The sequence below is a fragment of the Phaenicophaeus curvirostris genome, chromosome 17 (genome assembly GCF_032191515.1).
Source record: "Phaenicophaeus curvirostris isolate KB17595 chromosome 17, BPBGC_Pcur_1.0, whole genome shotgun sequence".
NCBI lineage: Eukaryota > Metazoa > Chordata > Aves > Cuculiformes > Cuculidae > Phaenicophaeus > Phaenicophaeus curvirostris.
In genome coordinates, this window is record NC_091408.1 from 984,672 (window position 1) to 1,010,292 (window position 25,621).

Sequence of the window (25,621 nt, forward strand, 5' to 3'; positions counted from 1 at the left end):
AATTAGAGCTAAAATTAACCGACATAATTTCCCTACAAGAAATAGCACCTTGGCCTGGACACAGGATGCATTGTGGGGAGCGTGAAATGGAAAGGCTAAAGCTGGCTCTGGCCTGGGATTCTGCTGAATGGGCACTGCTGGAAGCCCTGGCCGAGATCATCCCAAACTGCAGGACAAACCCCAGCAGCAACACACAGGTTACCTCCAGGCCCCTGCCTGTGTGGGGTGTGACCCTCCTTCCCCAGCACCAGTGACCGCCTGATGAGGCAGAGGGACGTGATGGGATGGTAGCAGCTCTCCAGCCAGTGGGACAGGGTGCTGGGTATCTAGTAAGTGTTTGTGCTATACTGCAGCAGACTCCACAGCAGCGTTTGTGGTACCAACACTGGCCTAAATTGAAGTAGACAAAAATAAAGATGAGTTGGAGAGCAGGAGGATGTAGAACTTGCATCCATCGGGCATGCAGGGCTCACACCTCCCTTGCTGCAGTGCCCTGGTTTCAGCTGCACATGGCAGCCCCACAGCCCAGTGGCAGCACAGCATCGAACCAGCTATGGAAAACGGAGGGGAGCAGAGGGAGGAGATGATGTACCTGGGGAAGGACAGGCTGATTTAACACCCTCCCTGCTGCCAAACTCTATGTGGGCTCTGTAGTCATCATGCAAAATAGAGCCACAGTCTGTGCCTCCTCCAGGAGACAGACCCTGCTGGAAACGTGTCAGGGCATTGCTGGGCAGCGATTCACAGTGCAGGGAGCCACCTCAGGAGCTGCTGACACCGCACCCCACTGTACCTGGCTCCTTTCCCTTTCCCCCACCATCCAAGCTGCCTGTCGATGCTTGCTACAACCTGGGAACCTGACACACGGCTCGACCCAGCGAGGACTGTAGGCAGGATCTGGGCAGAAAGAAGGAAACGTCCTACATTAACCTTGGGTTGCCAGTCGGGAAGTCACCAGGCAGGGCTGTCCTCTAACACCCAAGCTGCCTCGACATGAAGGGCCCCTTCCCAGTCCAGCCCCACCTGGCAGAGGCAGTGCTGGTGGCAGCCCTGGTCGATCTGGGACGGCCACACTGCCTGGGCAACCCTCTTGCACTTCCAGTGCAAAGACCCATCCTCCCCACAGAAAGCACCTCGTCCTGGGTAACCTCCTCCTCCGCTTGCTTTGCTGCCAGGGTCCCTCCGAAATGTGAGCTGCTCCAGCCCCAGCTTGCTGCACACTCAGCCTGTCGGCACCTGAACAAGCCCAGTCACGCCAAGCCCCGCTCCAGGCTCGCTGGGACAGCATGGGAGCTTCATCCTTTGTGCGCTTCAATCACGAAGCAGCAACGGCGCTGGTTACTTGGATTTCTCCATCTTCTCCAGCACCTTGGGACACTGTCGCTGGGGCTTCCAGACCTCTGAACATTGGCAGCAGCTGCCCGGCCGGCTGCACCCTCACCAGGCCCCTGCAGTCACTGGGTGGCACTGTGCCCCTGCGCAGCCACCCAGCTCCAGCCTCGGGCAGGTTTGGGGGGCCCCAGGCACCCCAAGGCTCCCCTCTGCCAAGCACACCCACCTGTGGAGCCTCCCGGCTCCGACGCAGTGGCAGGGGATGGATGCTGGGGAGCCCCGGCTCCCAAACCTGTGCTCCCGCTGCCTCCTTGCAGGCTTTCCTTCCCTGCTAAGGTCACGTTTTCATTACCGTGGCAAAAGGAGATCAACTGCATCTTTACCGTATCCCCTGCCATAAAACTAATAGGCCAGGCAATTGGGAGAGCCCTGTGAAGTGCTTTATAGTCTGGACTTGAGGAGTTTGTGCCGCAGCTCACAGGCTGTCCGGACCCCAGATCCCGGGAATTGCAGTATTCCTCCCCCAGTCCCCTTCTCTGGGCTGGGAGGATGAGTATGGGGAAAAGGATGAGTTGGGAAAAAGGATCTGTGCTGAAAATCAACACACTTTGGAGGCAAGAGCTACAGCTCCTCCAAGGAGTAACCTGCTGGGAAATCAAGTGGCGGAGACTGTTCCTTTACCACTAGGGTAGAAGACAAATGGGAGAAGTGAAAGCAAAAGGTTTCCAGGTCTCTGTAAAAGTCAGAAGGGAGACAAAGAGCCCCTTTCTCCCTTCTGGGTTTACTATCTCCAATCTGTCTTTGCCCGAGCGTCCCCACCTCCCCTGCGGGACAGAGTCACGTTTAGACCTGCTGAAAAGTTTCACTAGCATTTGCAAAAATGATGCAAGATCCCCAGATACCAACTGCCAGAGACGTGCAAGGGGTTCCCGCGTGTCCTCTTGGAGGACGAGCTGCTCCTCGCTGCCTGCCAGCAGACAGGCTCTCTGCTACCAGACATGGAGGCAGAGGGAGCGACACCAGAGATGCCCATAGCCCCTCACAAACAGGTTCCTCCTTAGATCAATTTAATATTAGTCTCGGGGGACAGCAGGGAGGACAGCTCCAGCTCCAGAACCAAGTGTGTTCTTTCAGCCAAGGACAAGGTTTCTCTGCCAGCCACATGATGAGCTGCTCTCCCTACCTTCTACACTGCCTGCTGATGTTCATATTTCAAACTAATTGCTGCTACATCATCTGATCCTGCCCAGCTGTCTAAAAAACCCAACATCCTGCGTACCGCTGGGACCTCTTTGTAGAGGCTGTGAACCCACCTCCATCCAGCACCAGGATGGATTGAACAAACTGACGCAGTGTTTTATTGCTGGGGCATAAAGCCTGGGAATAAACAAGCACCGAAGTGCTACTGATCATTAAAACCAGATGGGAGCCCATTTACTGCCTCCAACAGCGAGGTGCCACCGCCGCTCCGCAGAGGCCCCATTGAAATCAGAAACCCAGTGCTCCATCGGGGAGGTGCTGAGGGCAGCCCCTGCAATCCAGGCCTGGATTTGTCTCTTCTGCCCTCCCACCTCTGCTCCAGGGGTAACCAGGGAGCAACCCAGCTTTTAGTCCTGGCTCCAGAAACACAGTCACTCCAGCTCCTGCGTGAAAACATCCCAGTGGGGACAAGCAACCTGCCCAGAGCCAGTCCCGCTGTCCAGGGAGGTGGGATGGAGAGAATCACAGGCCAAGCTGCCCACGCACTGAGCAGGGACTCGGTTGCATTCCAACAACATTCAAGTGCACATCAGAGACCCTCACAGGTGCTGGTCCCCCCCATGCAGTTCAGCTCCGGGATGGTGGATTATCCAAAGCAGCCCGGGTCTCACCTATTTTCCTGACCGCCCAGTGCTTCCTGGCACAAGGAGCCAAGGACCACAGTGGGAAGGATCCAGGAGATTTTTCCCCTCATTCCTAATCAATGCACCCACCACAGATAAACGTGCAGCGAGAGCATTCCCAGAGTCTGGAGTACTGGAACCTGGCCTCAGGCTCCATCCTGAGCACCCTGAGCTCAACCCACCTAGACTGAAGCTTCGTCCTTTGTCCTCACTCTCCGTCTCCCCGTGGCAGGGAGCCCTGTGCACCCCGAAACGCGAGTGGCGGGGGCTTCCCGGGCTGTCCCTGCCAGCCAACACACGCGGAGCAGGAACCTCGCAGATGCTTTTACACCTCAAAGGAAGCAGGGCCCTGTGAGGCTTTCCGAACAGCACAGATGGATGGAGTCCTTTCAAACACCAAGCGCATTTGCTCCACGTGAGGCAAGCGTCCCCGGGGATGGGGACAGGGCCGTTAGCGGGTACACAGGCGGCATGTGGCCTGAGTTTCTCCTGCCGAGATGTGCTGTAACGTCGCAAAACCAGACTCAAACCTCACTCCGTCTCCTCAAAGCACGACAGTAAAACCAGCTGACATGGAGGAGCCAGGCCAGGAGCTCGCCTGCTTCCTGCAGCCGGAGCAACCGGACCCAAGCCTGGAGAAACGGGTGCAGGTGGGCACCCCACAGCTCCTACCGGAGCAGCCGGCCTCGGGGCGGCTTTGGGGCCAGCATCACCTGGGGGAAAACATGACATCCCAACCCTCCCGTGCTTTGGGGACATTTGTTGTCCCCTCTCCAGGTGGCCCTGGGCAGTTCACACCCCTCTCTCGGAGGTTTACACAATCAGCACAGGCTGAGGGGGGAGCAGGGACCGCAGACACCTGCACCCACACATTTGGCGCGGGGAGAGGGGCCGCAGCTCTCAGCTCCGGGCAGGAGGCGTTTGGCTTTGTGCCGGTCCAAGCTGCTGTTTGTTGTTGTCAGCCAAATGCTGCATTCCCCTAGGAGGCTCCCTATGGGATCCCAAGCTGGGACTCGGAATTAAGTGGCTTTTAAGCCCTGCAATAAACCACCATTTGACTTGAAGAATGTTGTTGTTCCTGGAAGGGGGTTTGTCCTGCTGGCTTCGATTTGCTCAAGGTGACTCAGTGCAGAGCCTGGCCAAGGGAACGTGCTGCCAGAGACCAAACGCTGGACACGCTGGACACACCGTGCTGGGCAGTCAGGTCAGCTCAGAAGGAAGACGCAAGTCCTGCTCAGCGCAGCTGCTGGGTGATGCGAGGGCCCCGGCCCACCCAGGCACGGAACCGCTGCTCCCTGTCCGTCCCCACCCCTCGCCACAGGCACGGAGCCACCTGGGCCCTCCTGCCCCGCACCGTGTGCGCGAGGACTCGCTGCCAGCGCCGGGCGCCGCAGGAGGTGCCAGTGAGACCCACATGCTCTGGGCACTGCCGGGCCGAGGATGCTGATCCAATGGCATCAGACAGCGAGCTTGGGTTTGAGCAAAAGAGCAAATCTCTCTCCTCCAGCTCCCAGAAATCAGACCCGCTCTTGCTGAAACCAGCTGGTAGTTCCTTCTGCAGAGCCCGAGGGTGACTGGGCGGGTACAAGCACGGGGCCGCACTGCGCTTGCCGTGCCTTCTGCGAGGCGTGGGAAGAGGGGAGCGCTTTGCCACGCTGCAGGGGAGCAGCGCCAAGCGCCTCTCCTGAGCCTGCGGCCGCTTGCCAGGATGCGGCTGTTTCTGCAAGAACTGCAGTGCCGGCAGGAAAGCATTTTTCTGCCATTCCCATCTGCACTGAAGCAGTGTCAGGGGAGGCTTAAGGCTGCAAAAACCAGTAGGAGAAACCAAAATAAACTAGGATCTTTATTTCCCAAAGGAAATTTCCTTGGATCCCATTTATAGTCCATTTGCCCTCATCCTTATGTAACTCCTCTGCAGGAGAGGAACAGAAAACCCAGAGAAAATAAACAGTTTGCTGCAAAGAATTCGTGCAAGAGTCTGAGTCACACCTAGCAAGGCAAGCAGATAACCTGGGGCTCCTGGAACACGCTTTGGAGAACAACAAACAAAGATCAACAGTGTGTGCCACACATGTACAGACTGGCCCCAGGTACCAGGACTAAAGTGGAGCCACTGGTGTGCTTGGAAGAGATGCACAAACCCCACACTTCAGCCTTTATTTTATTGCTCTTCATGGCCAGCCTTCCATATGTCTCATTGCCCTTTATTGAAGCTGTCAGAGAGGCATCACATTATCTCACATACGTGCAAAAACAGCTTTTCAGTCGAGCTCAAACAGACTTTCAAACGCCATGGCTGGAGAAAACAAGGCAGTGGGAGCTCAAAGGGCAGAGGCGGCAGCGCAGCCCAGATCACGCACCTACGGCAGCATTTCCAGCGGCTCCTCGAGCCAGGCAGCTGCAGCCTCAACCCAGAGATCTCAGTGAGGAAAGCGCAGGCACCCCTCTAATGAGCACAGGCACCCCTCTAACGAGCACAGGCACCCCTCTAACGAGCACAGGCACCCCTCTAACAAACTAGATGAGTCACCGAACCTGGCAAGGAGTCTTGTTCCAACAGAAGGCTGGTGAGCGATTACTGGCACTCCCTAGGCATAAGGCTGAGCCTTTTGCCCCGTTGCAGAGCCGCCTGCCAAACCAGCTCTGCCGCGCTTGGAACGAAGCTCAGGACACCAGTGTTTGCACAGGAGCTCCCCTGTGCTGCCCAGCTCACCGCACTCACACCGCAGCAAGGCTTTCATCCTCAGCACCCGGTGACGGAGGGAAACACAACCCCATCTCAAAGAGAAAGAAATGGCTCTACCAAGCAGCCTGTGGGCGAGGCACTGTGCTGTTGTCTTGTCAGCACTGCACGGGCGGTGATCACGCTGGGGTCCCAGGACTGCCTGGTGCCCCCAGGGTCCCCACCCATTGGGCTCCAGGCACCAAACTCCTTAACCCGCCTTCCCATCTGATTTCAAAGAGGGGAAAACAGTCCCCACACATGGTCCTGACGCACCAGTTGTCACAAACTCACCCAGGTCTGCTCTGACCACGCAGCCATTTATTTAAAGCATTAACGAGAAAACATTCCCTAAATAACACCTAGGAACTTGTTTGTCCTCCCTGAGAAGCACAGAGCCCCTCAAGACCCCACTGCCAGGGCCATTCTGCCGCTTGGGCAGACAGGGATGCCGCCCCCTCCCAAGATGAAGATCAAACACTCCTCTGCACGAGGTGGTGGGCAGCGCAGCTCCTGCACGATGGGATCGCAGCCGTAAGGGAGGTGAAACTGCTCTGATAACAAAACATGGAAGCAGAACCCTTCAGACTCCCAGGCAGTGGTGAGATGACTTTGGGTGCTGAGCACACCACGAGGCAGCTCAGTGCCTGCGGGGTGTTAACCACAGCGGGGGCGCGCTGGCAGGGCTGGGGAGAACTTGGCAGAGCTCGCTAGAGTGCGGCACAGCAACCACAACGGTGAGTTGTACTCCCCAGGGTGGCAGGGGGTGGAACAAGGAAGAAGTTCACAGTGAGAGATTTCCTTTCCCTCAAAAGGAAGAGGTCGGAGTGACAAAGCCAGCACTGCTGTTCGTGGAACCATTTCCGACGGCCCCGGGGCTTTAGAAACACCCAGAACAGCCCCCACATTGTGAACAACCTCCTTCCACCACCCACAGAAAGCAGCGCATGTCACTGACTGCGAATCGTGGGTGACCAAAGAGGGACGGGCACAGGGGACACGCAGCCACAGCACAGCCTTCTTCTGCATGCGACAAACACTTCCCTGCCTGCACGACTCACCGCTGTGCTCCAGACACACACGCATCGCTACATGTTTCACTCTCTTATGCTGCGGGAGGAAAAGCAAGGCTCTAGCTTTAGTCCGACTACACCTAGTGAGAGAACTGCTCACATGGGCAATGAGATTGCTCGTTTTGCTCAAGTCTCTACAGCTTATTGGCCACCCACACCGCTTACGGAAACTCCCCAGCCCCCTTGCACACAAGTCCTGGGAGGAAGGGATTCTGGCAACTGCCGAAGGTGGGGTGCAAAAGCCTGGGACTGAAAGCTGAGCAGCTCTTTAAATCCTGCTCTCTCAGTTCCTCCATTTTCCTACTCCTGCTGGGAAAAAAGCACTGCAGAACACATGGATTCAGCCAGACCCGCACTGGCAGAGCTGGGGCAGCTGCCGGTTTCATAATTGCTTGTGAAATACGGTGGGTTGTGCAAGGAGACAAGGAAGTGAAGGTGTCCCACGCTACCACTTGCAGCAATAGCTCTTTGCCTTGTGCAGGCAAGGCTTCAAGAGGTCACCGCCCAGAGCAAATCTGTTCAAATCTACAATGTTCTTTCAGTTTTTTCACTGGGAAGGGTCTCCCCGCTCACCAGCAGGCGTAGGGGAACAGCGGGTACTGGCTCCACTCTGCCATGGTCCCGTGCGCGTGTCCCGGAGCCCCCTGGGCGTTGTACTCCGTGGAGAAGGCCGAGTAGCTCACGGCTCTGTACTGGCTGTGGGGAGGCACCATCCACTGGCCCAGCCCTTGCTCGGTGCCGTAGGGACTGTACACGGGCGCCCGGGCCGCGGGTTTCCCGACAGAGTCTAGAGCCATGTTCACCACTCCCGTGTAGTCCTGGGGAGGAGGCAGAGGTGGGGGCAGTGGAGGCAGGTTGGCGAAGCCCTCTGGGAGCTGTTTGGAGTCGTGCTCGGGCACCGTGGCGAGATCCAAGGGGTGGCACCTTGCCCGGAAATCATTCAAGGTTGTGGTGTCGCGGGTGGGAAGCTGCTGGCTGTCCCCGGCTTCATGGAACCTGAGCCCCGAGGGCAGAGAGGAGAGCTGGTCAGACCTACTGCAGCGGAAAACCAGCGAACCCCCACACTGACCCCCCAGGGAAAGGCAGACGATCTCTTAGCATCACGCCCTCTTCCCCTGGCCTGCCGCTTCATCTCACTGCCAGTGCAGGGTTTGGCCCAAGCCTCTCACACAGGAAAACAAAACGCCAGGGAAGGTTAACACTTCTAATTCTGGTCTGGGCTCACTAGAACTCATGCCTGAACTTGCAACAAAAAGGAGGGGTGGGGGGAGGAAATCACCGGCCACAAAAAGGTTTTGTTGAGGAGTGTTCTCCACACTAACCCAGCACCTCCCGCTCAGGTTTCTGTCCCACAGAAAGGCAACCTTCCTCGCTCCCACCAGCTCTTTTCCTTAGGACATACCCAGTAGGAGAGGAGGAAAATCAGTGAGAGGAGGAGAATCAGTGAAAGGTGGCTTTGGACACTCACCGATACGTCTGGTAGGACGGTGTGGGCACTTGCTGCTCCCTGGCCGCCCCCTCCCGCTGCTCAGCCGGCACCGGCGACGCTGCGGCAAAGGCCTGGCTGCCGTTCTGCTCCACGACCCAGAAGGGGAATCCACTGCTGACCACCACGGGGTTACTCTCCTCCTTCACATCCACAGTCTCCTCTTTCTCAAAATCTGACTCACAGCAGGGAAAACAAAGAATGCGAAAAAATGATAAGGGACAAGAGCAAGACAGAGCTCACAGGGGTCTGCTGGCAGCTGCGTTAACCAAGGACGGTGGAAGGACACACCGACACCTCCTCTGCAATCACGCTGCCCAAAGGGCTGCGGCTTTGTTCTGGTGTGAGGTCCTGCCCTGCCCTCTCTCCTCAGCTGTGCTATCGCGAGCAGCACCGTGAACTGCAGCAAGGAATGACTGAGCTTAAAAACAACCTAACAGAGAGAGTAAAGAGCTCTTTTAATGGTACCAGTTCCCTCATCTGCCCCAAGCCCCGCTGCACAAACAGCGCCGCTGACACAACTGCGCCCCCAAGAACCAACGCAGCAGGAACGGGGGATACAGCAGGCTCATCGCTGTTAAGAGAAATGTTCTGAAAGCACAGCCTGCGATCACACCCAGACACAAAGCGCAGCTGGGCTGGGGCCTGGCGAGAGAGCCGCACTGGTCTGTAACAATAAGCGCCTCGCACGAGGGCTGCTGGGGCTCATGCCCTCAGTCAGAGACTCAAAGCCATGCCCAGCGCTCTGTAGGCACTCCCAGGCTGTTCCCCCCACAGAAAAGGCTACGTTGCTGCCTCCTTCCCTTCCCATGGCCGGGGCGCTGTTTGGAACCAATCCCCTGGGGTTGCCGTGATCAATATTACCACGTTCCTCAGCTCCGGACTCCTTCTCCTCCAGCAGCTTCCTCTTCTGGCCCTTGGCTGGACTGGGCTTCTGGCACTTGGCTCGTCCTTCCCTGCAACGGAACAAAACATGGGGGTAGCTTGCGTGTAACCTTTGTGCCGAGATAAACGTGCAAGGGATGCTGCACGAGCTTGGGAAGCCAAGGAGACGGGGAGAACCCGACATTCACTGACTGACGCTCTCCTAGCGAAGCGGCCCTGGGGGAACACGCTTGGCATGCAGGGTCAGCGCTTCCGCCAGGCACCCCCGGCTGCTGCCAGAGCCCTCGCCCCGTGGGCCCGGGGCTCACTCAGTGTCGGGCACCCAAGAAGGCAGAGGTGCTGCAGGCTCTGCACGGCCTGCGGGTATGGTTCTGCTCAATGGCCTCGGGTAGAATTCACAAATGAACTTCAGTTATGAACAAATAAAGGCGAAAAAACAGTTTACCTTCGAGTGTTCTTCCCATGCTCGCGGAAACCTTTAGCAAACGGGTTGTTGTCAATCTTGAGCTTTGTAATCTTAAAATGAAAGGAACAAGACTCAATATCCTGATGACCGGTTGGGTTCTTTACTGTTTCAAGACCTTCTCCTCAGTACTTGTCCCCACAGCTTGCCCGAGGGTTCTGGGCACATTCCCTGCCCCAGCATCAGAGCTTTCTCCACAGCTCCTGCTATTGATTAGGAACTGGCACACAAAGGAGACCTTGTGTGGGATTCACCTGACTGGAGCAACACACAAACAGGGTCAGCGTCCATCACTGGACTTTTGCCCATACGTTTTACTGCATTTCAGGTCCTGTTATTCACTGCCAGCGCACTGAGTGCAATTAGGGTGCGTGATCCATCTCACCCCAGGGCAGATGTTTTCCAAAGAAACCACAACGTGCCCATTTCTTTCCGCTCCCCATCACAGGCATCCAGGGTGACCAGCTTGGAAGAAGACTCCTTCCTCTACAACATCACTAAAGACAAAGTATTTTGCATCATGCCCGAGGGCAGCACTTGCACACGGTACCTGCTCGTTCTGGTAGGCAGTCACAGAAATGAAGACAGTTTCAGGGAAGCTGAAGACCTGGAAGATGCTCCAGCGGACGCTGAAGAGGTCATCGGCCTGCACGATGTGGAAGCGAGGCTTGTAACGGTGCATGGAGTGGAGGATGATCTGGCACAGAGGCAGATAAAGAAGTAAGTTTCCACGTGCAACCGCAGCCAACACACGGGGCAGTCTCGTGTGGAGGCTCCTGGGACACCCTTGTCAGACCAGGATGCTGGTGCCTCCACCGAGCCTCTGCACACACAGCCTAAAAATGTGCCTCGCAGGACGCTGGAGAGCACAGCGGCTGTGCTGGACAAGGGACAGGGGGCACTTGGACAGGTTTTGTTTTCCACACAATCTAATTTCTCACAATTCTAACTTATTTCCCTCCTTATCCACCTGCACTGAACTCCAGGGGAGCCCAGCGCAAAGGCCGGTCACAACCTACGTGCCCGTGTTGATCCAGAGTGTTGTTGGTGAGCTTCAGTTTCTGGAAGGAGACGGGTTCTTTCATCCAGTGGCTGCCAGGAGCTGGGGAATCGGGGTGGACGTAGGTGCGACAAGGGAGCTGCGGCTCTGCTTTTCCAGCAACTTCCCATTGATCTTTATTCCACTGTGAAGGGAAAGATGGAAATCTAGAGTTTAAAGAAGAATCATTACAGGTAAACCCCAGCAACTTTGCTCCACTGTTGATTTAGTGGCTCCTCTGAAGCAGATTCTCTCTTATAAGCTATGCTCATGTTATCAAAACAGCTCCAAATTTAGGCCTCATTTTTCTTCTCTTTCTCCCAATGGCTCTCAGAGAAGTCTGACTCTGATCATGCTTGACACTGCACTGCTCGCAATGAAAATCCGTTACCTTTCCAGCTGCTCCCCAGGCAAACCTGACAAATAACTCCAGAGAGGCATAAAATCTACCAATTACTTCTGAACTCGGGAAAAGCGAATTGATCAGCTGGGTCTAACGATTAATCTGTCTCAAATGAAGATGGAAGAACAGCGTAACTTCTATTATTTAAAGTACTTACCTTGTACCTGAAGTTGTCCATTGGAACAAAATCTACGAGCATGAGGTACTTGGCATATGGGATTAAGCCGGAGACTTTGATTTTGCACTGAGGAAACATTCGCCTGAAGGAGAAGTGAAATACATGGTAGAAGGATTTCTCTGTGACGTGGAAATTGCCCAGCGCTCAGGCTGCGGGTCACGGTTACCCACTGGCACACAGAGCTCAGGCAGCAGCGATCCTAGAGCCCAGGCAGCAGCGATCCTAGAGCCCAGGCAGCAGCGATCCTAGAGCCCAGGCACCGGACGTGTTTACTGGCTCAGTGAAAAACCGTCTAACCCTGCGCCTGGGGGGGACGGGCACTAACAGGGCAGCGGCTGCTGATGGCCTGGCACCCGTACTGCCTTTGTTCTTCCAATTCTGGTAACACAACTGTGGGGAACTTAAAAATAAATCGTTTGGAATCTGCACGTAGTTCCCAGCCTTATGCAGCTACTGTGGACCTGGAGAGATCAGAGCAGGGGTAGAACACGTGCTGTCACCTACGAGCACATCTAGCTTTCTGTTCCAGCACTCCCTGCCACCACTTTCATCTTTCGACTCTGCAAAAAATCTTTAACACTTCCTGTCCTGCCCAAAGGCATCATCTTAGCTCCCAGCAGCTTTGACACAATACCTTGCAATTTCACAATTCCATGTTCTTTCCCCGTGAGCCCCACAGCGTGTGACTCATCTAAACGCTCGAGCAGCCGCACACAGACCGTTAATGCTCTACACCCCGTTCATGTTTGCAGCCTCTACACCCCGTTCCCGGCTGCAAACGTGAACTCAAACCCAGCTATTTACTGATCAGCTGCTGCCGGTGACCGAGGCAAAGGAAGCCCAGGGCTCTTTCCAGAGCAGCCCCACAGCCAGGAAGGACATCAGTGATGAGTGCTGAGATAAGAGCACAGAAGTTTTCTCGGCACATCAGCCCCACGGTGACCTTTTGCACTTCAGTTTGGATTTTTCTGACATCCTGAAAGTGCGACTCTTCTTCCAGAGGCAGGGACACGCACATAATTGGCTAAAAAAGTAGTCTAAGGGCCACCATTCCAAAAAGGAGCACTCGGGCGATGTCATTAGCAGCCTGGAAGGGTGCGATATGGGCAGCTGCGCTGCCGCCTCACCTGCCGGATTTGGTGATGATCATCTCCGTTCCTATCTGATGGAACTTCATCCAGAGGGCCATGTCCTCGAGGGTGACCACAATGGAGCTCTGCGGGTAGGGCTCCAGGCTGGGGGAAGGCACTGCCTCACACGGCGCTTTCACGTCTGCGGGAAGAGACAAACGGCAACGTCAGCCAGGCAGGGCAGGAGCCGTCGGGAAGCAGGCTCTGGTGCGCAGGGCCGGAGCGCTGAGCTGCAGCACCCAGACCAGCCTTCCCGGCTCCCCCGGGTGCAGGGAGCTGCCCCCACGCCGCCCTCGCTCCGTGCCCTCCGGCCACTCCGCAGGGTGACGCGTGATCGGCCACGCACGCTGCCCGGGAAAGAGGGAGCCTGCTCTGCCACTCAGCCTGAGCGCTTCCTACCCAGAGCGCATCGAAACAGGGCAATTTTCACCCTGCTGCAGCTTCCCTGAGCGATGTTTTTGAAAAAAGCAGCATGAAGAGCAGATGCCTGTTTCCAGAAAAGTTAGCTTTTCTTCAGAAAGCGACATCTCTGCACAAACCAGCCCAGCGTGAGTCTGAGGGCTCTTCCCACAGTGTGAGGGAGCGAAAAACAGTTAAATGGAATTCAGTCCATTTGTAAAGGTCTTTAGGCATTTAAAAAAAAAAATACCCTCTACCCTTTTTCCTGCTTTGATCCAACATTAATGAACTGGCTAAGAAGTGACACCTGGTTTGCTCGCCAAGATTAGCCTGTTAACATCTTCTTACTAAAGCTTCCCCCATATCCTCTTGCAAAGACATGAAAGCTGCCACGAGACGATGCGATCGGGAGCTCCGCGCAGCGCACGGATCCAAAGGGGTTACAATAAAATCGGGCCGGTTTCCCACCGGAGCCATCCAGTCACAAACACATGCAAACAGATTGTGAGGAGCCAGACAGATGCAAGCTCCTTCCCTGTGTGAATTTTACAATTAACATTTTGGTAAGGGAATTCCAACAGCATTAAACGAGACCGGGAGGCTCCCTGAGGGGGGCTTGAGGTGAAAGGAGTTCACTAGGGAATTAAAAAGCAAAGGCTGATGCTATAGCCTGTTTTTCACCAAAACGAATCCACAACGCACTGCGCGCTGCAGGCGACAGCGAACGCTGCAGCAGTGACTTGAACTGGCACCGATGCCCGTCGCCCTGCAGGGTTTGTGCGAAACGGGACGTTCACAGCCTGCGGGAGCTCGCTGCCACCACGCAGCCACCTGCAGCCACTGGTCGTCGGCTCCAGCCGGAGTCTGCGCCAGGGGAGCCGTTTGTCCCAGGCGGGGCTCGGGGCAAAGGCCGCCTTGCCAGGCACCGCCGGCTCTCGCGGGTCCGTGTGTCACCAACGCCAAGGCCCACACGCATCTCCCCCCAAGGCCCTGCGGTGGAACCACAGCACAGAGAGGTTTGTGGCGAGGTGTCCAACCGCTGAATGGACTTTCCAGAGCTGTGCTTCTATTGCTTCCCCTTCTGCGTAACTCCCTTTATATTTTAAGTATTATTTGAAACAATTTGAAGTATTTCCCAATGATTTTAGTTCTATTTTTTTTAAAAAAGTATTATTATGATCATTGTGGTGGTAACACCGCACATGGCACATTTTAAACCATGTTCTTTATGCCAAGATGGGGTTGGAACAGAGGATATCTGCTATAAAGGTACTGAAAACTAAGATCTTCTATCTATTCCATGCCTGGTTTTAAAGTCCTCATACAATTGCAAGCAGCTCATCCCTAGGTTTCTGCACCTGGAACAGGCTGGATGTTCTTTTTACTGTCTTGGAGATGGAAAGGAGAGGAAAAGAAATGCGAGTCAATCCAGTAACGCGTGCAGGGCTGTAAGATCTTTGGGCAGAAGATGCTGCAGTACCACCCACTCACAGAAAGCAGCCCCTCAATTAATTCTCAGTTACTGAGACACCACTAGGATGTCAGAAAATTTGTTGCAGCCTTCTCAAAATATACACGATAGATGGATATATTATAGATAGATAGAATGGATAGATAGATAGAAAGGATAGACGGATGCAATACCGGGACAACTCCAAGAAAGCGAAAGGTATGCTTGGTGCCTTCACTAAAATCAGTTCTTGTTATGTTTGTTGCTGTTATCTTCTGAGTGAAGAAGTCTAACACCAAGAGCTACCCAGTGTCCACATCAACACATGCAGCAACCCAAGAGATTCAGCTTGCCAGTAACCAAGCCCCCTTGTTCTCTGGCCATATAAATGTCAGTAGAACCCCCCGACCCTCTCGGGGAACCTCATTTCGCAGAACCCAAAAGCCTTTTGCTAATTACAAAAGCACCACGTGTCTGTAGGTCCAACAGTTTCTCCTCCCAGGTGCCCCCAGCCGCCACCGGGAACATTCCCGCCGCGAGGTCACCCACCAGGAGCAGCCCAGGAATAGAGGTGCCTTCAGCAATAGCTGGAACCACCAACACGATACGATTCCATAACACACACTGCGCTTTTTTACTGTTGCTCTTCTGCTTTTCAAGTCCAAATTCTCTTGCAGTGGCAGCAACCAGCGTGAATCAGTCCAACACAGCGTGGACGGCTTCATGGAAACCCAAACAGCAGAGAAGGGGGAGTTACCAGAGTCATTGCACATGGATTTTGCTTCTTAATGAAACAACAGAGTGCAGAGGCAGAGAAAGGGGCTGAGAACAGCCAGCGCCTCGAACGGCTCCGTGAGCTGTACCCAAAGCGGGTCCACAGCCTCTTCCTTCTCTGCGGAGTGAAGCCCAGGGCTGCGTTCCGGGGTCGGCTGCTCTGACAAACAGAACCGCTGGTCTGGCCCTGGGTTTCCTGAAGCGTGTCCGTCACCGTGCCCCAGTTGATCACACCCCGCACAGGAGAGGCGAACCCTGTGCTCTGGGAAGGACTATCAGAGAAAAATATAAATAAACCCTAAAGAAATCAGAAAAGCATCGTGTGTGGGCATGGACACTGGTATTGGTGGGCAATATCTGCCTGGGCTTTATCCTCTTACAGGGCAGAAAAAAGACAAGGACGGATGAAAGCAGAGAGTTTGGACCAGAACTGTCCTCAGCAACATAAAAGCACTCGTAGCCCTTCCCTGGCCTCAGCCTGAGGGAACTTTGCAGACACAAACACCATCGCTGTCCCTTGGTGACCCATCACAGTGCACAAGGGGCTACAGATAAGGGAGTTAGGGGCACAACTGTGAGTAAACCTTTGCTGCCTCATGAAAGGTCCTCCAAGGCTCAAAGAAGACTCAAAATCACAATTCCTTGACTATTCCTTAAAAAAATCCACACATTTTAGAAATCCAGCCACGCACACGCTATAAATGCTGGTAACCCTTCAGGAGCACTTGTTCCCTTTCTAAAATGACCACACGCTCTTGGCGTGAGCCTTAGATCTCTCTGCGCAATACGGAGAAGGACGGAGTCCCTTACTGACCTGGTAGCGCTTGCATTTTTCCATGTACTGTGGAGTCCAGGAACTCGCACGGCCGAGAGAGCCACCAGAGTTCTTGCGAGGGGAGCTGAAATAGTCCAGTTCCAAAGCAGGTCTGACTCCCGAGGCCAGGAACAGCCCTGCCCTCCCAGCTCCAGTGTCAAGAGTGCGATGAGGATGCAGCCCAGGCCAGCCAAGGTGAGTCCCTGCTTTATGGAGCCTAATGAGCAGGGAGGAGCTTCTGCCAGGGCTGTCCCCCCCTGAGCCTTTGATGTCCACAGGGACAAAGAGAGGAAGGATCTGCAGCGATGGCTGGGGCTGAGGGAAGAAAATCAAAGAGAATTAACATGGCTTTGACATACAGGAAACCCTACAGGGGAAATGCACCTTGATTTACTGCTAACGTACTGCTAAACAAATAGAGACAAGAGCAAAACCGTCAGCTGAGGGCTTACCTACCAAATAAAAAATCCCTCCAACAGCAAGCAGGAAAGGATTCCCTCTGGCCGTTCCAAGGATTTGATCCAGTTTTCTCACCAGAGCACAGAACCCTCACACTCCTGATGTCAGGACGGCATCGAGCTGGTTGCCCACAGCCTGTGGTGAGGTTTGCCCTCACAACTGGGAAGCTGCCGCACTCATTCCCTGCCAGAGGTGATGGTGGAACACGACTCACCTACCCGATCCCCGCACTCATTTAACCGCTCAGTTAATTTTCCTCCCGCGCTGTTCCTCTCCAGCTGGGTCCTCGCTCCATCACGCCAGCTCTGGAGCTCAGAACCAAGGCTGCTCCTCACTCAGGGCCTTTCAGTGTAGCTTCTCGAGGGAAAGCAGCCCCTGCCCAGTGACCCCGTGCACCGTTGGCGCACTCCCACTCCTGCCCCGCACCTCCCAGGGCCGTGCAAGTGGTCCAGGAGTCTCCCCGGGATCAGACCCCGGGTTTGGGCTTTGTCCAAGGCTCTGCTCTTGCTGAAGGCTGAGCAGAACCCGAAGGACTCGAGCATTTTCCCTTAATTAGTTTATTCTGCAAGTGTGACCATTAGCTTTTGTACTTACCAGTGCTTACAAGTGCTAAGAGACAGCAATCAAGTCTGGTGCTTCAGGGCACAAAGAGCCACTGTCCCTGGACACCCCTGTGCAGAAATGGCCTCAAACACCTGAGCTCAAAGATGAGCCAGCCCAGGAGAGCCAGGGCGGGGGCTCCATGGGCCGCGGTGGGATCCTGTGCTGCTCGCTCCAAGGGCTGCAGGGATCCAGAGTCTAGATTTGCTCCCAAGAACACAAATGCTTGTTTTCTCAGCGATGTTACTAGCACATCTAATTTTCAGCCTGACATGCAAAACATTCTGCATTTATTTAGCGTTTCTCTAACCAAACATCCCTTTAGTTCTGCTTTTACTGCCTTTTGGAGTTGGCAACGCAAGGACACGCAGAGGACACAGGAGTTTGGTCAGAGGGAGGACCAGCTGCTTTTCAATAGTACATGGAATTTTAGGCCTCCCAGGACTAGGCAGGGAGAGAAAAGCCAATGCTTAGTAGGGCAAGGAAGAGCATTTAAATGAAACACGTTGGAGAGCCTGAGAAGTGTTGAGGAGGATTTTATAGCAAGAGATGGTTTGCTGGCTGCCGGCACCTTTGAAGGCTACATCCAGCCTTCCCAACATCCTTTTAAAACTGGTGGATGGTTTGGAAAACCACAGGCTGCTCTCCCTCAGCTAACCTGGGGTCATCAGAGCTGTGGAGGTGCAGCACCGCTGCGGAGGAGACTATCGGGTGCAGGAGCAACACCAACTCGTGGCTCAACTGGCGATTATTTATTACATGAATGGAAAAATAAATCAGAAGGGAAAAGGATCAGCAGAAAGCGGTACCAGGGACAAATCTCCTCTGCTTGTGCTTGCACAGATACTACCAGACGTGAACAAAACAGGATGCAGAAATGCTTTTCTGCTCTGCTAAAAAAGGAAAGCCAGCATCAGATCTGCCCCCTCCACATCCCACTTCTCTAATGCTAGGATTTTAATTGTAGAAAGTGGAAAAGACAACCGCAATCAGAACCCTAAAAGGAAAAATAAAAACAAAAATTGGGTCAGATTCGAGCTAGCAGCGAGATGGATCAACATCCCACACAGAACAGAACTGCACAACAGCAGCACTGGGAATTTCAGCCTTCACCTGAGAGCGTGGGACGTGGATCATGACTTTACTGCTGCTGCTGAAAGGGCAGGAGCTGGCCTCCCGCTGCCACCCCATCTGCAGATCAGCCAGTCTGGAGGACACACATCTGCTCCCAGGACTCAGATCCTTTTGGCTTTTCCCAGCTGATTGATGGGGAAGGTGGAGTCATTAATTACCCATGACTAGTTAACAGCGAGCTTTCTCCCGTCCATTGCAGTTGCACTGGAAAGGTTTTAAAAGTGAAAAAAAAAAAGTGAATTTGTTACTACTGCTGGAAAATGTGGCAAAGGAGAAATCCCCAGGAAATTCACCCCTGGCGAGGGGAGCTGAGCACATCGCCTGTCCCTGCCGCCCCCTCGCGCTGGGCAGCCAGGGGTGAGTGTGCTGGTGTCTGACAATTCACTGGCAAGTTGGAGGCCGAGGGGTGGCAAGGGCTGGGGGAGACAGTGGATCCGCCACGGGGAGGGGACACGCACAGCTCTGCTCGTTCACAGCTACAAATGCACTGTGCCCAGCTCTAACCGCAGCCCAGGGAGGGGATGTGATGACAAAAGCAGAGGCTGAAGAGCTTTTGCTTTGCATCTCTTTGAGGAGGTGATTAGAAAGAAACATTCCCCTCTAGGTTGCAGAGGCAAATGTTTTTTGGCGTGTGAATCTTTAACCCTTAACCCTCAGCAGGGCCCTGCAGGGATCCACTCCACACACACCATCCCCATTCCTGCTTCCAAACTGGGAGCTCTTGGAGAGGATGTGACCACCTCACCATCTCTGGTGACCGAGGCCCACAGACTTCAGGAGAAGAGATAACGGCGTCAGCTAGCAGGAGGCTATCGCTGTCAGGGTCTGAGCGGCTGCGCAGGCTGCACCACCTCCACCCAGCCTTCTGCCCCGAGATCAGGCTCAAGAGCGAGGCTCAGAGCTACTGTCCAGAAACCTGCTGAAATGCAGCAGCAACCCAGATTAGTGACAGTGACCTCTGCAAAGAGCTGGTCTCGGAGCGCAGTAGCCAGCAACCCAACCCCTGAAGGCTTCTGCATGACCGTATCAGCTCTGATAAACCCGAGCTCTAGGGAAGCAGTGCTGTCTCGCACGAGCGAGGAGCAGTAACATGAAGTGTGAACTAGATTTGAGAGTCTCCCCACTGACACACGAAGACGGCCTCACTGCCTTTAACCGGCACTCACCGAGCAGATGGTGGCTGACACACGTGGACCAGGGTCCCAGGGCATCCGGGCAGCTCCTTACGCTGGACACTCTGCCATCTGCACAGGATGGATACTGAAAACACAGAAGGACAGCGTGTTACTAACAGGACCCAAAATAAAATACATAGATAGCCCTGTGCCAACAGCCACTTACTTTCATACTTCATTAAAGTGCTCAGGCTGCACGAATGGGAAAAGCTTGCCCAGTGCTTTGAGATTGTCTGGAGAAGAGGTGCACACCATCTCCTGTCCTGCGGCAGGAACAGTCCCTGCCGAGCTCCTTAGGGCAGCTCACAGAACAATGTTTTCTTCTCACGATGGGGAACAGCACCTTTTTTCCCCCACATTTTACAGTTGGGCTTGATTGCTTTTTCCTGGGAAAGCTTGTCTGGTGTTTTCTGGCACGGTCCATGCCCATCGCCACGCGGACACGGGCAGACTGGGGGCTGGAAACCCCATGCCGAGCCCCAAAACGTATCACAGCCCAAACCTTCCCTGTGCTCTCAGAAAGCAAAAATCACATTTGGTGAAACAAATGGGTGTGCTGGGGAGGGCCTGTTGGTAACAGCTCACCGTGAATTCCCACCAGGATCCCGGGGCCCAGGCACCCACCCTGGAGGAGCCTGGCTCGCAGCAGGACGGGATCTGTTGGGAGGGAGCCTGTGAAAGCGGCTCACATAAATGAAAAGTTGTCTACTGTAAGTTTAACACAAGGCTTTTCCTCTTGCAGGTTTGTGGATGGAGGTACCTGGCTAAAGGCTCCTGAGCCAAAGGGAGGAGGATGCTCAGAGGATGCTGGTCTCCCCTGCACCATATCCGCCTCCCCAGCCCCTGGAATATGCACCCTTCACCCTTCGTTAGCATCGAGACAAGGAGGGCAATACTTAGCAGCCACTTCACACTGGGGGCTGAGTTTGGCCTCAAAGGCTGCAGTCCAGAGTCAAATGCAAAATATTTCTGTCTAGAGCCCTTTCAAGTTTTCAGACTCCTGATGTTAGGTGCAGGGCTTTCCTGCCGGCCCTTTGTGCGGCTCAGACACAGCTCAGCACCCCATCCCCTCAAATCCACAAACGGATCCATGCAGAAAGGGCTGGGCAGCAGTAGCAGCTTGGCAGCCCAGCCAAGGGCCAAGGGCACCCAGCAGCCTCTGCTCTCAGAACAGCCATGGGTTACTGGGGCAATCCCCCATCACGGGAATGAGCTCAGATTTTTAAAGGTTTTGGAATGTAGAACTAAAGCCTGTACAGACCTCAGAGCTCAGCTCCACCAGCATCACCCACTGAAGGTTTGAGGAAGACCATCAACATCACCAAAGCAGGAGAAGAGAACAATTAAACACCATGCAGTGGAGTTTGATTCAGAGCATTTTACAATTTATCACATTTCATTTTATTAAGATTTTATTACTGTCCTTTTTTCCCTCCTAGAGGGAATTATAATTTCTATCCCGCACACACGACTGCGCGCACCAGACCCTCGTGGGAGGAGGGCACCAGACCCCAGATGTCTGACCGACCCGCAGAGCTGGAGCTGAGCTGTTTATGGCATCGCTATAAAAAAAAAGATGCCGAGACAAGTGGACGCAGTGCATCCTGCAGGAGAGTTTCGGGAAGTTGGTACGGAGTGCTATGATGGGAGACACGGCAGCTGTAGGGAAGCCTGAGGTCAGGGACACAGAGCTGGAAACACGTGTTCGTGCCAGGCAGAAAGCCCTCGGATGAACTCTGAGCTGTTCTTCTCACCTGCCTCACTCATCACCTGGTAGTAAACCGATACTGGTGCCCCAGTAACAACACCCAGGTCAGAATCCCTCCAGATCCCCAAGAGAACCAAAGCTGGACTGCACGGCTGGGCCGAGTCCGTCACATGCTCAGGAGCAACAGAATCAACCACAGTGGCCACTTTCCCTGCCTCCTTTCTCTCCTCTGTTCTCTCCTACCAGCAAATTCCCTCTTTGTTCAGCCAGGGGTACAAACCCCAGGATCCCAGCGCCGGCTCCCTCCCCCTCCCCAGCACACTGAGATGTTTATGGCCTGGCTCTTATGGCTCTCAAGGTGCTGAATGGCCTTTTCCCCCCTCGGCTCCCAGCTCCTGAGGGGCACCTACAGACCAACTTTCAGGCGGTTTGGTCTGTCCGGGTGGATTTTATTGCCCAGTTTGTCTCTCCAGCTCACATTTGTAAGCTCCAGAGTAGATTTTTTCCCTGGGTAACACTCTGCGACTCAAAGAACTCTTCTTGTTTTTATTACATCCTTAGTGATTAAAGGGATATTTAAACCCTGCAATGCTCCCTGCTGTGAATATAAAAGCCCAGCATCATTTTGGATAGATGTCCTTAGAAAAATACATTAAAAATTAGCCCTACTAGAGCAGACAAATGCTTTTAAGTTGTTAAGAACATCAGGTTCTTGAATGACTTAAAGACATTGGTTGCAATTCCCTGAGAAACCAAGTGACCGACGGCTTGGAGCCCTCTGAGCTGCACAGACATGTTCCACCTGCAAGGTGAGACACAGCGAAGAAAGAAACCCCTGTAGCAGCCCTTGCATGGTTCTGCCTTTGGCATCCTCTTGCTGGGCTCAGGCTCCTCCATCGCCTTTTGGACCCAGCTGAGGATTTACAAAGATAAAATCCCATATTTCCACACAAAATTCACACCAGACCAGCTTCTGGCTCCTGGGGGAGCCGTCACTGCAGGGTAGATGTCGCTGAGCTTGGTGGAGCTCTCCTCTTCCCCTGCCTAGGCCAGAGTGATGGCAAAGGTGACATCAGGATTCTGGAGAAGGAGAATATTCTCAAGCCACCAGTATCAGAGCCATCATGTCTTCTACCCTGGCCATGTGTTACCTTGGTGTTTACGCAGCCGCAGGAGCCCACTCGCCAATGGCAACGTGCTAATTCCATTGACATTATCACTCAAATTCAGTGACAGAGGTTGGTGAATTCATTTTTCACATGGCTCTTTCATCTAAAAGAGAGTAAGGCAGGACATAATGGAGAGTTAGGAACGTATTGTTAAACAGTTGCCAGACACAGGAAATTTCGGCTGGAGAATGGGAAAAACTGAAAATCTAAGTAAAAAAAGACTTGCACTGAATTATCCCAATTTCTCAGCAATTGGAGCTATGGACTCCGAAAAACTGAGCATACACTGAGGAGAGCAGACACGTATTAGTCTGCTCCAGAATTCTGCTCCTGTGAAGCTCTGGGTTCTTCACCACGACAGAAAACCCAGTGATTGTGTGCTCTCCTTTAACTCAACTAGGGGAGCAGTTCCCAGTGGATATCAATGTTCATTCAATCAAAATGGAAAAACACATAGTTTTAACTAAAATTGGTTGGAAGATAAAATTTTAAATAATGCAAGATACATAAAAATGTCCCAGCTTCAAATTCAGGAGCCATTTGGTAGCCTTAGGCTGGTTGCTGGGGTTTTTTTTTGCACAAAGTTTCCATTTTACAGAGGCAGAAAATGGAAGTGAAATGGTGAATTGAAAAACTCTGCAGTTGGTGGGAAAGCTCTGATGCACAGCTCAGTTCTTTGACCCTTGTCATTTAACCAATAAACTAATTGTGGTGTTACGGAATAGGTACAGAAAGCAAGCACTGACAAAACCCAAGTACAGAACCCACCGCTGAGAAGGAGTCAGCTCTAGTTCATCACCTGCAGTAAATGCCACTAATTCTGCTGTTCTGAAAGCCACCAGGACTTCCCTGCTGGAACAACATCAGCAATATCAGTAACAGCTACTGCACCCCCTGCCCCCAGCATCACACCCAGACAGATACCACTAACCAGAACTTCGTGTTATCATCTCCCTTCCTGGAGCTTAAGCAGACAGCATGGGCTGCTCTCTAAAGCTCCGCAATGTGCCACAGTCCTCACAGTTTGAGGGAGAACTGACTGGGAAACGACGACTTCCTTAGCACTTCTGAACTTCTGAGTTTGCAAGCACGAAGGAAGGTCAGTTCTCCTCCTCCTCTCTCCCTCTTCCCTAGCAGACTCTGCACTTAACAATCACATTTCCATATTTTCATACTCTTTACCGCTGCTTTTTCATTTGCCTGCACAGTTTGAGGTCACAGGGCAGCTGGGCACCGAGCCGTCCTTGCCCCCGAGCTGCCCTCGCTGAGATGTGTCTGTGCACACACGCTGGGCGTTACATCAGCAGGGTAAATATCACTGAGTTTCACTGCAGTCGCAAGAAGTTCACCTTATTAAACAAGCAAACGCAGCAGGAGTGCATGTAAGAACAGGCTATTTACTCTCCTTGCGTTTTAATTGAATAATCCCTTGTCTAGCAGTGAGCTCATTAATTAGACAGCACCGTCTCCAGAGCCGCCACCTCAACCCGTGCCGCTGTTCCGTGCCCTCGTGTGCGCCCTCGGCAGCTGCCGATGCCCGCGTCCATCGGAGCTCAGCCCAGCAGGTTTTCTTGAGAAAAACTGCTCCATTAACTTCCAAAGAAAAGCACGGGCCTGGCAAAACTCGCTGTTGTAGGAGAAATCTTTGTTCAGGTCACTGGAAGATTGATTTTAGAGACAGCAAAAAGCATCACGGCGCATCCCAGAGCGCATCAGTAACTGCCCTCGGCTTGGCTGGTGTCCCCAGCAAGACCCACGGCTCTGCTACCCCTCTGCTACCCCTCTGCTCACAAGAACGGAGCGGAAAGCGCTGCCGGGATGCCAGTGGCTGGTTCTAGCGGCACCGGCAGAGCTGAAAGGCTCCTTTATGCCGGCAAAGCAAAGGGATCGACGGAGCCAGACCATCAACCAGAAACCCCTGCACTTCTTTGTGCAGTGATACTTTATGACGTGTGATCCTGAGCTGCTACGAGTCAAGAAAGCCACACTGAAAAGGCAGCCTGTGCCGCTGCTCCCGGCTGCGAGACAACCCGCCGGGCTCTTTGTGCCGCTCCCAGGAAAGCCCATTTCCTCATCAAGCATAGGAAGCACTTCCCGCAGTGCTGTCTGTTGGGAAGTCAAAGCAGCGCTGTTATTTGTTTGAGCTCCATCGATTACTGGAGGGCGCAGCGTTGTAAATGCATGTTGTCAGCTCAGTAACTGCCACTAGGAATTTATAATCCTTATTTTTTTTCTCCCTAACTCACTCAAACTTAATGGAAACATGATATAAAGTCCAGACATTGCTAAGTGACCGGTTGCCATATACAAACTACAGCTTTCTGACATTCCTGGTGGGTTTACGTTGGCTCAACTAACAAGCGAGGCCGTTCTTGGAGAACTGACAAGTTACTCTTTATATGTACCTTTGCATTTAGAAGAGAAAATGTGACTCTTTGGACTTTTTAGTATGTAACTTCCAGAAATTAAATCTTGGGTGTGATTTACTGTACAAGGAATCAAAGAACACTTCTGAAGCATGAAGCTTTTCTGCTCATCCAACATCCTTTACTTACTGAACAGAGGTGTTCATCGCTGTATTTGACAGCAGCTCATGCAATGCGTATTTGCAAATCAAGCTCTGCTGCTGGCTGCATCACGGAAAGGACGTGTGCTACACTAGCAGAAACCCTTAGAAGTCAGCAGGTCAAAACTGGCACCGCATTTTAGTCTTTCAGAAGTTTAAAGCCACCCTGGGCATCCACTGTAGGGTCTGGGCTGGGGCTGGCTGCTCTCACCCCCCTGCATCCCTCCCTCCCCTGTCCTCGGGCCCCCTCTAGTGCTGCCAGAGGAGCTCGGGGCACACAGCTGGAGATGCACTCACCGCCCTCTTCTTATTCACACACGACATTTTATCAGGGACAAATCCATTCACAGGATAGAAAAGAGTTTTGAGATAATACACAACAAAGGCCCTTGACACCCCCAGCTCCGGCGCTGCCAGGCTGCGATCCCAGCTGCCCCTCAGCCCCCGCGAGCACCGAACCCCTAAGGACATGGCAAACAGCTCACGCGTGCAGAACAGAGGCTTACAGGTGGGAAGAGATCAAACAAACGTGCAGGTTCCATCTAGAGTCGCCCCAACTCCTTCAGGGTCAGCTGTGGCCAAGACGCCTGCAGGCAGGCAGGCACCCACTGCACTCAAACAACGCTGCACGGGGGCTGGAGAGCTCTCCGTCCGCTTTGGAGCGGGCGCTTTGGGGCTGGCTAACAAGCCCTTGCTGATGGGGGGTCAGCCTCACACATACAGAAGATAAAGGAACAGCGAGATGTCTTTAAAGCTCTGCTGAGATTTACCTGGAGTCT

The 25,621-nt window shown here is 53.6% G+C and overlaps 1 protein-coding gene across 1 annotated transcript; it reads right to left on the reverse strand.

The window, feature by feature from the left end:
* Positions 1-5,363: 5,363 nt before the first annotated feature.
* On the reverse strand, positions 5,364-16,483 carry LOC138727981 (T-box-containing protein TBX6L). The gene is made up of 9 exons (XM_069870885.1): positions 16,032-16,483; positions 12,592-12,736; positions 11,444-11,546; positions 10,864-11,028; positions 10,395-10,541; positions 9,827-9,897; positions 9,361-9,452; positions 8,479-8,671; positions 5,364-8,006 (listed from the first exon to the last, which is right to left on the reverse strand). Exons 1-9 carry the CDS (start codon positions 16,045-16,047, stop codon positions 7,580-7,582), a joined length of 1,359 nt encoding a protein of 452 aa, XP_069726986.1. The 5' UTR covers positions 16,048-16,483; the 3' UTR covers positions 5,364-7,579.
* Between the last annotated feature and the right edge of the window lie 9,138 nt (positions 16,484-25,621).

Coding starts and splice junctions, on each gene's coding strand:
- LOC138727981 (XM_069870885.1), bottom strand. Junction 11,547..12,591: donor ATCATCACCAAATCCGGCAG/GTGAGGCGGCAG, acceptor CTTCTCCTTCAG/GCGAATGTTTCCTCAGTGCA. Junction 10,542..10,863: donor CTCTGGATCAACACGGGCAC/GTAGGTTGTGAC, acceptor CCTCTGTGCCAG/ATCATCCTCCACTCCATGCA.